At 43.2% G+C, this 14,954-nt stretch overlaps 1 protein-coding gene and 1 long non-coding RNA gene across 3 annotated transcripts in view; one reads left to right on the forward strand and one right to left on the reverse strand.

The window, feature by feature from the left end:
* Positions 1 to 2,101, reverse strand: part of LOC310702359 — a 76,171-nt gene extending 74,070 nt beyond the window's left edge. The window contains exon 1 of the long non-coding RNA XR_014523467.1: positions 1,854 to 2,101. This is a non-coding gene — a long non-coding RNA (uncharacterized lncRNA). The remainder of the gene's footprint in view (positions 1 to 1,853) is intronic.
* A 773-nt stretch (positions 2,102 to 2,874) lies between these two features.
* Positions 2,875 to 14,954, forward strand: part of GABRP (gamma-aminobutyric acid type A receptor subunit pi) — a 36,958-nt gene continuing 24,878 nt past the window's right edge. Inside the window, exons 1-4 of one of the 2 annotated variants that reach the window (XM_083493805.1) lie at positions 2,875 to 3,021; positions 3,124 to 3,213; positions 9,213 to 9,318; positions 10,472 to 10,587. In XM_083493805.1, coding sequence (XP_083349931.1) covers positions 9,263 to 9,318; positions 10,472 to 10,587 — 172 coding nt within the window. In that variant the 5' untranslated portion in view covers positions 2,875 to 3,021; positions 3,124 to 3,213; positions 9,213 to 9,262. Of the gene's footprint in view, positions 3,214 to 9,212; positions 9,319 to 10,471; positions 10,588 to 14,954 lie in introns of both variants that reach the window. The other variant, XM_083493806.1, reaches the window with a different exon arrangement.

Consider the following 14,954-nt stretch of genomic DNA (forward strand, 5'->3'; position numbering starts at 1 on the left):
CACTCCTGACATATGGTTGTCAAGCCTCTGCTTAAAGACCTCCAAAGAAGGAGACTCCACCACACTCCTTGGCAGCAAATTCCACTGTCAAACAGCTCTTACTGTCAGGAAGTTCTTCCTAATGTTTAGGTGGAATCTTCTTTCTTGTAGTTTGGATCCATTGCTCCGTGTCCGCTTCTCTGGAGCAGCAGAAAACAACCTTTCTCCCTCCTCTATGTGACATCCTTTTATATATTTGAACATGACTATCATATCACCCCTTAACCTCCTCTTCTCCAGGCTAAACATGCCCAGCTCCCTTAGCCGTTCCTCATAAGGCATCGTTTCCAGGCCTTTGACCATTTTGGTTGCCCTCCTCTGGACACGTTCCAGTTTGTCAGTGTCCTTCTTGAACTGTGGTGCCCAGAACTGGACACAGTACTCCAGGTGAGGTCTGACCAGAGCAGACAGGGTCTTTTCATTGGTGGCACCCTGTCTTTGGAACGTCATCAGAGATCAGCCTACCAAGGTCTGTCTCACTTAGCATGGAGTTCCAGAGCTTGTGACAAGCCCCTGATCTCTGGAGTTCCCACCAAACATGTTGGCATTATAGGCAGAAGGGTTTCTCCCAAGGAACCTGGGTAGGTTTGTATGGGAGAACGCGGTCTTTTAAATAACATGGTCCTAAGGCATGTAGGACTTTGTAGGTCAAAACCAGCATATGATCAGTACACCTGCACAATGTCTGACAAATATCACCCAAACATTAAATAAGAACCCAATTGCTTGAGAAAGGTTTTTTTAAATACAGTAGTTTACTTTTAAGTTTACTTTAAAATACCAAACAGTATTTAGAAGATAACAAGATATGGTATGAGAGCATAGAAGACAAACAAAAAGCACAAATGTAACAATAAGCACATTTCAGGAGATTTCTAAGTAAGCTTTCTAAGCACCCCTTTCCTTTAAAATGACTCACCCAAAGGATCTTTATGCATTTCCCCCAAAGCAGGGAAGAAATGCCATGATTATGTTTTCTTTGAACTGACTCTTATATCCCCTCGGTACATTCTCTTAAACTCATACAGGTCAGCAGCAATCATCTTTTGGTTTTAAAAAGTCTTGGCTCATCACTCTTAAATAATGAACTGTCTAAAGTCCAGATTTATCATCTGCATGTTAGCATTTCTTAAACAATGAGTTTCAACTAAGATTCGAGACAAAATATTTGACTTAGGTCATGTCTAAGCTTCCTAGTTTTTGCCCCCAAGTCAGTTGTTTTGAAGCTCCAAAAACATTTTCACTCCATGTTCATCTTGTTAGCAGGCAACATGAACCAACCCTTCCCTTTTCAAAAGCTATGGACACAGCCTGAATTTGCTGGCATGGGTTTGAATCTGACCCCAAAACAGCAACAGTCTAGAATCACACTTGATTACTTGTTTATTGAAGTAAATCTCCAGCTTCTCCTTCTCCATTGCAAGATCCTTAACTTTCTTGTGCCCCTCCCTGACATATTTTCGGTATGTATGGTGCAAGACTAGTAATATTTCATTTTTCCATGCAAATGGAAAAAGAGCACTTTTTGTTCTGTACTGAAGTTCTCACTGTGGGCCATCAGGGGGATACTGTAGATAGTTTTCACTCAGGTCCACATATGCAAATAAGGGATTGAAAGTGACGTTCAGTGACTGGATAGTTACAGAAAATTGTTACAGTTGCATTGTACTGGAGCTCTATATAAGCAGGCTGGCTGAACCCTTCAGTTCAGTTCTGTTCTGGCCTGTGAATAAACAAGAGCTGTTTGAAGAATCGCTGTGTCATCTGATATGTTCACCCACAACTTAACACTTTTGACCACCCTTTGTTCCAACTTACAGTGGTACCTCGGGTTACATATGCTTCAGGTTACATACGCTTCAGATTACAGACTCCGCTAACCCAGAAATAGTGCTTCAGGTTAAGAACTTTGCTTCAGGATGAGAACAGAAACCGGGCTCTGGCAGTGCGGCGGCAGCAGGAGGCCCCATTAGCTAAAGTGGTGCTTCAGGTTAAGAACAGTTTCAGGTTAAGTACGGACCTCCGGAACGAATTAAGTACTTAACCCGAGGTACCACTGTATAGGAATTGTAAGTCGTGTTGTTTTTTTTAGCAAGTCATTCTTTCATTAGAAATCGTACATTTAATGTAAACCCCACTCCAAAAGAGAGTGCGCTGTAATGATGCAATTGATATAGGTTGTGATTCTTAAAGTACTTATAAAATTAAATAAATTATTTTGAGAGGCAGCTTTGATTAATTGATTAATTGATTGCACTTATGCCCTGGCATCCAGGTTCCGAAACAATAAAATTCAGCTTGTTGAAACCAGTTAAGTGAGGATGAATGCACAAAAAAGAAAGAATTAAAATCATTAATGAGGAAGCATAAATATTTATTTGGGACAAAAGACTGCATTTATATCTTTTTTCACTTATGTCCCTTATTCTCTGGGGCCTGCATCCTGGTGGGAACCATGTTGTTTTGATTAATCAGCCACATCTTTTATTACATCTCTACCAGTTTTTCTCATATATATATATATATATATATATATATATATATATATTTGCTTTCGTATATATATATATATATATATATATGAATGAGAGAGAAGGGCCATTTCCATGCCTCAGAACGTAACTTAAATGGAACTTACATCTGTGTGCATGCAGTAGGTACAGTTTGTGATGATCTAATTGTGGAAAAATGGTCTCACTGAAAATGCTGGAACATAAATGATGGCATGGGTTGGGTTGGGACAACGGCTGAGGGGGACGGGCCATGCAAATCACATTACAGGTAAAGTCCTGGGAAAGCCCACGGAGGATTTACCTGCAGTTTGTGTCCGTGGGAGGAGAGGGGATTTCTACCTGCAGAGGTCAGCTGAGAAAACACGTTCACTTGACTGAGTGAATAATCACAGCCCCAGAACAGACGCCCAGCATGATTGATCTCAGGCAGGATTATTAGTTGCAGCTGAATGAATGTTGACTCCGGACGGTGAGTCTCTCAGACTTTCATTGAGGGAACTCGGCTTGTGTAACACCTTGACAAGTGGATCGACTTATACAGCTTCTAACTTTCACTTATTTGCACGCACAGGCTTCAACTGTTAGTTTCTGCCGCTTTGGTTTCGTGCCGACAAAACCGGGAGCCAGCACTGGTCATTTTGTGACGGATAATATACTAAATGTAAGTAAATGCTGACAATCCTTTTTCCTCCTCCTTATCTTTTCTTTGGTAGTTTAATAGAGGCATACTGTTTTTGCGGGGTTGGGGTTGGGGCAGGGAGCGAGATATACCATGGAGGGCAGCTTAATGGCCATTTCTTGAAGGGCTTTCCATGGGCACAACGTTCCGAATTAATTTTTTACTAAAGTGTGCCGTAGTTCCTTCTTCTTGTTAGCTGAATGGGAGGGGTGCAGCTGGGATCATGGAAGGTACACAGGGCAGGGAAATCCAATGTGGTGATGGAGGTAAGGTGAATGTTGTCTTCAGATGTTTTGGCACTGAGCTCTGATTCCGTTCCTGGTGTCTAATGCTGGCCCAATGAGGAATCTTTGTCATCTGTGCCTTGATTCAAGATGAGATCACATTTTTGTTATTACAGATTCATCATGGCTAGGGATGGATAGGTTGGTATTTTTCATGATGGTTCCCCCATCTGGGCATTATTTTTCACTGCCACAGGTCCCCTGCTTTGCAGAAGATGTGAGTTAAAGGGGACATGAAAGAGAGAAGACCAGAGTTCAGTTGGCATTTGACTCATGCCAAAGCTGACTGGTTAAGGCAGAGGTAGGCAAATTAAGGCCCGGGGGCCGGATGCAGCCCAATGGCCTTCTCAATCCGGCCCGCGGACGGTCCGGGAATCAGCCTGTTTTTACATGAGTAGAATGTGTCCTTTTATTTAAAATGCATCTCTTTTTTTTTTTAAAAAATATGCTTTTTATTAGAAGGTCAGCAGTTTGAATCCCCACGACGGAGTGAGCTCCCCTCCCGTTGCTCGGTCCCTGCTCCTGCCAACCTAGGAATTCGAAAGCCTGTCAAAGTGCAAGTAAATAAATAGGTACCGCTCTGGCGGGAAGGTAAATGGCGTTTCCGTGCACTGCTCTGTTTTGCCAGAAGCAGCTTAGTCATGCTGGCAACATGACCCGGAAGCTGTACACCGGCTCCCTTGGCCAGTAAAGTGAGATGAGAGCCGCAACCCCAGAGTCGGCCACGACTGGACCTAATGGTCAGGGGTCCCTTTACCTTTACAATGATGTCTAGCAGACTTATTTCACAGTAGTAGTTTGGAATTTGATATCCCACTTTATCACTACCCGAAGGAGTCTCAAAGCGGCTAACATTCTCCTTTCCCTTCCTCCCCCACAACAAACACTCTGTGAGGTGAGTGGGGCTGAGAGACTTCAGAGAAGTGTGACTAGCCCAAGGTCACCCAGCAGCTGCATGTGGAGGAGCGAAGACACGAACCCAGTTCCCCAGATTACGAGTCTACCGCTCTTAACCACTGCACCACACTGGCTCTCCACATTTCACAGGGTATCTCCAATAGGTGTATTGATGACAATGAAACTCAGTGTAGTTTCTCAAAGCTAAACATTTTATTTTCTTTAAAGAAAAGAAAGCGCTTGATATTTTCCCAGAAATCTACAATATAAAAGCAATATACGTGAAGGAGAAAAATGCAGCCTAAAATCAGGTGGTCTTTCAGGTAGAACAGGGGATATGCACCTCAGCTTTATAGAATCCCGCAGAACAAGTTCCACGGGGTGGAGAAGAAATCTTATTCAGTCTCTCCACCAAATGGGAACAAAGCCAATGTAACACCACGCTCCTGGCTGCCACCTCTGGCTGGCTCAGAAGTAAACCACGACCGTTGGTTCCGAATGCAACTGATTGAGAGCTCCTAAAGAATCTGGAGGGTCACACCTTGGTGGAGATTCTCCACTGGAATGGGCACAGCAGTTTCTGTTTCAGATGTGGGACCTGAATCTATACTGACATGCGTCCAGGTGGTCAACTTCCCCTTCAAATGCACATCCCAAATTTGCCAGTATGCAGTTGATTCCCACCCACGAAATAACAGCAATCTGGAAGTAGCCTTAGACTGCAATCCAATGGCCTCTAGAATGGAGTTCCAGGGCCTTAGGATATATTGGGTGTCCAGTGTTGGAGAAGGAGATCTGATGTCATATTCTTCCATCATGAACCCCAAGATGGCATATATGGGATTCCCAGACAATCATACATCCAGACCATGGGTAGGCAAACTAAGGCCTGGGGGCCAGATCCGGCCCAATCGCCTTCTAAATCCAGCCCACGGACGGTCCAGGAATCAGCGTGTTTTTACACGAGTAGAATGTGTCCTTTTATTTAAAATGCATCGATGGGTTATTTGTGGGGCATAGGAATTCGTTCACCCCCCCCCCAAAAAAAAATATAGTCCGGCCCCCGCAAGGTCTGAGGGACAGTGGACCAGCCCCCTGCTGAAAAAGTTTGATCGAGATACAGTGGTACCTCAGGTTACATTCGCTTCAGGTTACAGACTCCACTAACCCAGAAATATTACCTCGGGTTAAGAACTTTGCTTCAGGATGAGAACAGAAATTGTGCTCCGGCGGAGCGGTGGCAGCAGGAGGCCCCATTAGCTAAAGTGGTGCTTCAGGTTAAGAACAGTTTCAGGTTAAGAACGGACCTCCGGAACGAATTAAGTACTTAACCCGAGGTACCACTGTACTGTTTAGCTTCAGTCCATGTCTTTACTGAAAAAAAGCCTGCTTGATGTCAGTGTCATCCTACATGAACTTAAAACACATTCTATATGCCCTCAATGACTTTGCAAGGACAGGGGTTGTTAAGTTGTGGGTGAACATATCAGACGACACAGCGATTCTTCAAACAGCTCTTGTTTATTCACAGGCCAGAACAGAACTGAACTGAAGGGTTCAGCCAGCCTGCTTATATAGAGCTCCACTAGAACGCAACAGTAACCACTTTCTGTAACTATCCAATCGCTGAACGTCACTTTCAATCCCTTATTTGCATATGTGGACTGAGTGAAAACTATCTACAGTATCCCCCTGCTGGCCCAGGGTGAGAACTTCAGTACATAATAGGGGTGTCTTTCAGATGAGCGTGTCTATCATTAAACATCTTCTTATGGAAGAAGTCTTGAGCTTCTAAGGAACTCCAGAGCTCCCCAGCACACATTTTGAGCACCGCTGAGAGTGTTTCAACTGAGCGAATGCCGTTCATTGTTTGGCTTTGGTGAGCAATAATACAGTGGGCAGCACAGAATGGTGGCATTAGATGAAAGCTAACTGCCCCGCCAGTTCATGCTTTGGTGAGCACAGCCCTGTGTAACTTCAGACTTTGAAGTCAGCGGCATGCCCACTCCCAGGAAAGTCAGCGAAAGCACTTCAAAATATAGCACATTCCCACTTCCCTTCCAAACCACCATACCCTTCAGAATGAAGCAATGCAATATGGCGACACCAATACTTGCTTCCAAGTATTGAACAAGTATTATAAGCCTATTCAGTGAGACATACAGTGGTACCTCGGGTTAAGTACTTAATTCGTTCCGGAGGTCCATACTTAACTTGAAACTGTTCTTAACCTGAAGCACCACTTTAGCTAATGGGGCCTCCTGCTGCCACTGCGCCACCGGAGCACGATTTCTGTTCTTATCCTGAAGCAAAGTTCTTAACCTGAAGCACTATTTCTGGGTTAGCAGAGTCTGTAACCTGAAGTGTATGTAACCTGAAGCGTATGTAACCTGAGGTACCACTGTATAATGTTCCTCTGTTTGGACAGGTGTTACATCTGTTCAGGAGAAGAATAGCCTAAGGCGTGGGTAGGCAAACTTAAGGCCCGGGGGCCGGATCTGGCCCAATCGCCTTCTAAATCTGGCCTGTGGACGGTCTGGGAATCAGCATGTTTTTACATGAGTAGAATGTGTCCTTTTATTTCAAATGCATCTCTGGGTTATTTGTGGGGCCTGCCTGGTGTTTTTACATGAGTAGAATGTGTGCTTTTATTTAAAACGCATCTCTGGGTTATTTGTGGGGCATAGGAATTCGTTCACACACACACCCCAAAGAAAATATAGTCTGGCCCCCCACAAGGTCTGAGGGACAGTGGACCGGCCCCCTGCTGAAAAAGTTTGCTGACCCCTGGGCTAAGGTGTCAACCCTACACAAATCGAGACTGAGTGGATGGCGTTATTTTTACACCTCCTTCCTGCAACTCCTGCAGCCAAGCTGGTGCCAAATGTATTGCTCTGGTTTTTTTGGACCAGAGGTTGGGGGGGGGACAGACTTGTCATCTAGGCAACCCAGGACCTCTATACACACTGCGCAGGCTTGCACCCCAGGGAGCTGCTAGCACAGTGTTTTTACTTCACCCCTGGAGGTGCACTCCATTGTCTCTCAAGACAGACGGATGCCAACAGCATCCATTCCATACATGTAAAGCGCTCTTATATCACTTTAATAGTCATGGCCAGTCAGTCAGTCAGTCAGTCAGTTTTATTGCACATAGCCAAAGGCTGCCGCAATGCACACAGAATCATTGAACAATTAAAAGAAAATATACTGGATTGATACAAAAGACCTAAAACATTTATATTATCAAAACATTACGTACTGTAAACAGAGCTATAAAAGTACAGTGGTACCTTGGGTTACATACGCTTTAGGTTACACACTCCGCTAACCCAGAAATAGTGCTTCCGGTTAAGAACTTTGCTTCAGGATAAGAACAGAAATCGGGCTCTGGCGGCGCGGCGGCAGCAGGAGGCCCCGTTAGCTAAAATGGTGCTTCAGGTTAAGAACAGTTCCTGGTTAAGAACAGAACTCCGGAACCAATTAAGTACTTAACCAGAGGTACCACTGCACCCCAATATACAAATCAAGACATTAAACAATAAAATTCACAAGCTAAAATCATCACATGGCCACTAATATATCAAAAAAACAATGTCAATTAATACAGCGTGCAATTATACTCAGAGTTTGGTGACGAAGATAGAATATAGCTTGATGTAGATAGGGTCAAATAAATTCATCTCCTTTACAGTTGGTGGCTACCTTGGCTATATAATTTGCTCTAATTTTCCCAGCGGCAGCTGCAAAGAGTGCTACACGCCAGGTCACATACTTATCTGTGTCTGCGAGGAGATATAAATTCATGTTAATAGTCATGGCTTTCCCCAAATAATTCTTTTTTTAAAAAATATTTTTTATTAACAAACCAATCAAATCACATTAATTCCAAATTACAGAGCCAAATTTTAAATTTTTGTTGGGGGTACCCATGTTTCGAGCTCTGAAAGGGATCCAGTCATCTTATTGCTGCTGCTTTGATGTTCACAATTCTGTCCAAATAATGTTCACAGTTCTATCCATTCCTTCTTTGTTGTTTTCCTCATCTCTTCTTGTTGTTTTCGTATATTTTTCCTTTCTTTACTTTGTGACCTCTGATAGTCTCCACAAGCGAGTTGAAAACAAGCATTTTTATAATCCTGTGTGGGTTTTCCCATTCATCCAAGAGTCTTATTCAGACAGCAGACGCATTTCATCACTTCCATAAAAACAATCTTAGCGTCTGCTCATTAATCTTCGCAGGTCTGTCACTCCCTTCTCGTTTCCCCAAAGAATTCTGGGAATTGTAGTTTGTTGGGAATTGTAGCTCTGTGAGGCGTCTCCTAACAATGCTCAGCACTGAATGTATGGCTGTAAACAGGGTGTGGTGTTTTTTTAAAACTGTGTGTGTGTATTAATTTTTTTAGGGTGGTTTGTTTTATGAGACAAAGTTGGGCTTCTGGAGGTTTGCTTGAGGAATTTGAGCTTTTTGAATTCCAACACCTATTGACTTGACCTGATTTGCACCTCCAGAGCTAATGTGTGGACTCTCTCTCTTTCACATCTCCTAAATGGTCTGATATAGATCTAGGCACTTCGTTATTTGTCATTTTTTTTAAAAAAAGAAGATGAATTTAAAATAAATTTTTAAATACACATTTAAATGTGAACTTTTGTGTGGGCTTAAAAAAAATTGCTGGTTGGTGCAGAAATGGGCAGAAACAGATATGTGAGTGATCATGTGACGCTGATATGAAAATATACTGATTGATTTATCCCTGCTTATACAGGTGAAATACTTATCTGCTTTGCTTTGCTTTGCAGATCATTGACAAGTGAGCCATCTTAGCCAGTGGTGAAAATAATCTTCACAAATGGGCGGCAGTTGTTACTTCTCCATCCATGTCTGTCTTTTTCTTTTGTGTGAAGGGTAAGCTGAAATATTTAAGAATATCTGCCGCACAGCTAATCTGTTTATGCAATATAGAAGCATCCAGATAGTTTTCTGGGGCTATTGCATGAGATAAAAATCTGAGACGGGAATTTAGATAGGCTTTCTAAAGTGTCCAATTCTTTTTTTTTTAAAAGAGGATATGATGAAAAGGAAAAAAAATACATATTTGCGCATATATATATATATATATATATATATATATCACAGAGAGAGAGAGAGAGAGAGATTGGTACCTCGGGTTACATGCGCTTCAGGTTACAGACTCCAGTAACCCAGAAATATTACCTCGGGTTAAGAACTTTGCTTCAGGATGAGAACAGAAATCATGCTCTGGCAGTGCAGCGGCAGCAGGAGGCCCCATTAGCTAAAGTGGTGCTTCAAGTTAAGAACAGTTTCAGGTTAAGAACGGACCTCTGGAACGAATTAAGTACTTAACCTGAGGTACCACTGAATGTGTGTGTGTGTGTATATACAGTGTTATAGCTTTCCTTACCTGGTACCTGTTGATTATACGATAATAGCCACTTATTTGTTGTTTAGCAATTATCTGGAGCAGCAGCAGAAACAAAGTTCAGTGTTCTACATGCCTTTTTTTTTTATTAATAGCGAAAATATCCTGCCACATGGTTTTGCGCCCGTGTTCTCAGCCTCTAGAGGTGAGGCCGAAAGTGGCTGATGATTTATACCGGTTACAGGGAAGGGCCTCTTCCTTTGGCTCATACTTAGCAGATTATCTCATACTTGCTGTCCAAAATATTCAAGCATTTAGTATTTCTTTTGGTTCCTCCCCCCCCCCCCCCCGCTTTGCGCTGTAAAATTATTCTTGACTGATAATTAAATCCTGCCAAGTGGGGGTCTGTTGGCGGGGAATGAAAAGGGTCCCTATTTTCATCTGAGGAATGTGGGAGAGTAGGCAAGCCCTTGTTTTTAATCCAGTGACAATTAGACACCGACTACCTTCTCACACACAACAACAAGCAGGCGTTTAGTATTTAAATGCTGCATAAATGCAGTTTGAAGTTTCTGTTTGGTTTGCGAGTGTTGGGTGTGATGAGAAGAGCAAGGCTGCAGCTGCGTAACAGATGAGTAGCCACTGCCACATTCAACATTTCTTACTTTTCGTTTTCAGAAAGTGCATCTTGGGTCATTATGCTGACACGTCAGATAGCCGAGCCTCAACATCCCTCCCTGGATTCGGGAACCTCACCCGGGGATACAACAGATATCTCAGGCCAAAATTTGGTGGTATGACATCATCAGCATCTTTTATAGTTTTGTAGGACCTGCCAAAGTCTTTCAGCGTTGCAGAGAGGAAATAATTTATTGGTCTTTATAATTTTGTCTTTATGCCCCTGTTTGAGCTGAATTTAGAAACCCTTGCCTATTCCCAATCCTTTTATTAACTTAAGATCAGTTGCCTTTACCCTAATTCCAGTGTTGAGGAAGAATGTCTGCTTTATATACATTATTTACACAATGGGCCCCACATGATTGGCTAATTCCAGGATTCTCCTGTAGGCCAATCAGGTTGCGGATTCACTTCCACCTGGAGCTGGATTGGGTGGCTCCTGTGGACCAATCAGACTGCTGCATTCTGAATCCTATTGTTCTAGGACCAATCAGACTGCTGCATTCTGAATCCTATTGTTCTAGGACCAATCAGACTGCTGCATTCTGAATCTTGTTGTTCTAGGACCAATCAGACTGCTGCATTTTGGATCCTATTCAACTCAGTACATAACAAATATAGAGCAGTTCTCAGTTTCTATCTGTACGGAGATTTTGGCATAAGGCGATTGTATCACAATTTCTTTCGAAATCTGTGTTGGGTCTCCAGCTGTTGTTGACTACAACTCCCATCATCCCTGACTACTGGTTCTGCTAGCTAGGGATGATGGAAGTTGTAGTCCAACGACAGCTGGAGACCCTGCTTTCAGGAAACACTGTTCTTAATGATTAAATCAACTTGACTTAGAATGGTGGGTTGAAAGCAGGGTCTTGGGTCAAATGCAGCCTTTAAGGTCTCTGTCAAGTCATGGGGCTCTCGCTAGACCCTGGCCTTCACTGTTCCTGTTCTGTGGCTTCAACAAGTGCTTTTGCCGGGCCAGAATGCATCCTTGAGTTGTGTTAATGTGTATCATTTGGATGTAGAGATGTGTGTGCATGGAATGCGCTGACTCTTGTTTGGCTGCAATGTTTGGCTGTACAAAGATAAGAATCCCATTTTTATTTTGGGCCCCACCCAGAACCACCATGCGGCCCCCAGAATGACAGAATGTGGCCCTCAGGTGGAAAAATGTTCCGCACTCCAGACTCAGAAGAATCCAATTGTCATCCTTATGGGATGATGGTCAAGTGTGAGGGAACATCAACTCTGCTCTCTTTGAGGAATCAACTGCCCCCCGATAAAATAGATATCAGATATCTTATATCAGTGTTAACCATGGCTAGCTGCCCTGTTTCAAAATGTGTGTTGATCCTACCATCCAGAGCAGTAGAAAACAAACTTGCTCCATCTTCTGTGTGACAACCCTTTAGATATTTGAAGACAGCTATCGCATCACCTAGACACCATCTTAAAAAGCAGAGACATCACCTTGCCGACAAAGGTCCGTATAGTTAAAGCTATGGTTTTCCCGGTAGTGATGTATGGAAGTGAGAGCTGGACCATAAAGAAGGCTGATCGCTGAAGAATTGATGCTTTTGAATTGTGGTGCTGGAGGAGACTCTTGAGAGTCCCATGGACTGCAAGAAGATCAAACCTATCCATTGCGAAGGAAATCAGCCCTGAGTGCTCACTGGAAGGACAGATCCTGAAGCTGAGGCTCCAATACTTTGGTCACCTCATGAGAAGAGAAGACTCCCTGGAAAAGACCCTGATGTTGGGAAAGATGGAGGGCACAAGGAGAAGGGGACGACAGAGGACGAGGTGGTTGGATAGTGTTCCCGAAGCTACCAGCATGAGTTTGACCAAACTGTGGGAGGCAGTGGAAGACAGGAGTGCCTGGCGTGCTCTGGTCCATGGGGTCACGAAGAGTCGGACACGACTAAACGACTAAACAACAACAACAAGCCTCACAAACACATTAGGACTTACTTATGAGTAAACATGCATAGCCCAACATTGCACAAAGCCTGGTATGTTCCTTCTTCCACAGTGCAATTTGATAGTTTTAGTGTATTATTCTTATTATTGCTAAACATTTTCTGTACTTTGCGTACTCCTAATGGTAGACACCTCCTACCCTAGCAATAATAAATATGACCTTAGCAGCTGTAGAGCAATGTAAGCAGCTTGAAATGTTGGGACCAGATTTATTTATGTAGTAATTTTAATATCCCACTTTTTCCCAAGAATTCAGAAAAAGCTAACAAAACGTTTGAGATGCAGCGGTTTTTATGTTGCCATATCACTGGCAGGTATTAAACACAGCAAATCCCTGTACTTGGCGTTGCTCTGTAAGCTCCATTGAGTTTAACGGCACTTTTTGCCAGGTATATGTCTGTAAATGACTACAGCCTAATGGCCCTTTAAACAGTCTTTCAATGCAGCAGATAAAAAGAGCTGGAATGGGAGAAAGAGAAGAACTGGACCAAAAAGTAATAATAATGAAAAAGCATAAGAATTTAAAAATGTAAGAATATAGATATCTTTACGGACAGATAAACAATTATAGTGATTAGTTCACTTGAATGGTGGTCAAGGCAGCAGAAGGAATAACTCCCACCTGATGGGGCAACCTTGAAAGGGCTAGTATATAATTTTAGCTTTTTTATTTATTAGTTGGTTGTCACCCAAAGGTCTCCAAGCAACTTACAGCAAAGAAAAATAGAGGAATTGCCTGGTTATGTCTGGGCATAAGCAAATACTTTCTAAGTTCTAAGTGAGTGAACAGGAACTGTGTCCAGTTCTGGGCACCACAATTCAAGAAGGACACTGACAAACTGGAACGTGTCCAGAGGAGGGCAACCAAAAGGGTCAAAGGCCTGGAAACGATGCCTTATGAGGAACGGCTAAGGGAGCTGGGCATGTTTAGCCTGGAGAAGAGGAGGTTAAGGGGTGATATGATAGCCATGTTCAAATATATAAAAGGATGTCACATAGAGGAGGGAGAAAGGTTGTTTTCTGCTGCTCCAGAGAAGCGGACACGGAGCAATGGATCCAAACTACAAGAAAGAAGATTCCACCTAAACATTAGGAAGAACTTCCTGACAGTAAGAGCTGTTCGACAGTGGAATTTGCTGCCAAGGAGTGTGGTGGAGTCTCCTACTTTGGAGGTCTTTAAGCAGAGGCTTGACAACCATATGTCAGGAGTGCTCTGATGGTGTTTCCTGCTTGGCAGGGGGTTGGACTTGATGGCCCTTGTGGTCTCTTCCAGCTCTATGATTCTATGATTCTGTTCTATGATTCTAGGAAGAATATATTATAACTAGGATTTTTTGTCCAATCTCCTTTTCACACACCATTATAATCTCCTGTCTATGGAGTCAACACATCAGATGTCATTTTCGACACCATCTCACAAGAATGACCTCAAGATGCTTATTAATCATAACAGTCATTCTGCTTCTTCATGACAAGGCCATGTACTGTTTAGGTAACCTTCATTTTATAATGAATCTGACCTTCTTCAACTTGGTCGTTTTCATTCTTTCAATGGCTCGCATTCCTGTAGAACATGGGAGCTGGTCATTCACATTTTTGAAAGCATCTGCTTCAGAATTAATGAACTATCCACATCCTGGTCTCCCCCGCCAACACCCCTCAGTTAAGGAGCTTTGCACCACAAGGCCTAGGCATGTCTACTCAGCAGTAAGCCCCAAGGATGTTAATGGAATTTACTCCCAGGTAAGCATATATAGAATAACAGCCTCAGAGGGCTATATTCGTAATGCGTAAGCCCAGCGTGATAATAAATGCTACTCTTCCCAAATGTCCTGGCAGATCAACGGGAATTTTGATTTTGTCCTCATTCATGCTTTCTGTCTTTTGCTCGGTAGGCAAAGATGTCACAGCCTGCTTAGGAATGCATTCAAAACTATCTTCCAGAGTGGGAACTGAGCCATAGCAAAGCAATAAGCTCACCTTTAGGGCTGGGTGACGTATCAACATATCGTCCCAAACTGGTTTGAAGTCCATATCGTGATATCGGTTTCATAATTTTTGACTTGACAATATACAGTGGTGCCTCGCAAGACGAAATTAATCCGTTCCGCGAGTCTCTTCGTCTTGCGGTTTTTTCGTCTTGCGAAGCACGGCTATTAGCGGCTTAGCGGCTATTAACGGCTTAGCGGCTTTAAGAAAAAGGAAACAAACTCGCAAGAACTCGCAAGACGTTTCGTCTTGCAAAGCAAGCCCATAGGGAAATTCGTCTTGCAGAACGACTCAAAAAACGCAAACCCCTTTCGTCTAGTGAGTTTTTCGTCTTGCGAGGCATTCGTCTTGCGGGGCACCACTGTATCACAAATCATGACGTGTGAGTGCGCTATGCAAAAATCATGATGTTGGGGAAAACATGAAGCCGTCTCTCGATTCCTGCAGCCCCAGTTAACTCTGCCAGCTCAATTCTCCTGGAAGAGGCAGCGAATCACAAGAGCAGACGCTGGCCCAA

Source organism: Podarcis liolepis (assembly GCF_965112155.1).
Source record: "Podarcis liolepis genome assembly, chromosome: 3".
In the NCBI taxonomy this organism is placed as follows: Eukaryota; Metazoa; Chordata; class Lepidosauria; order Squamata; family Lacertidae; genus Podarcis; species Podarcis liolepis.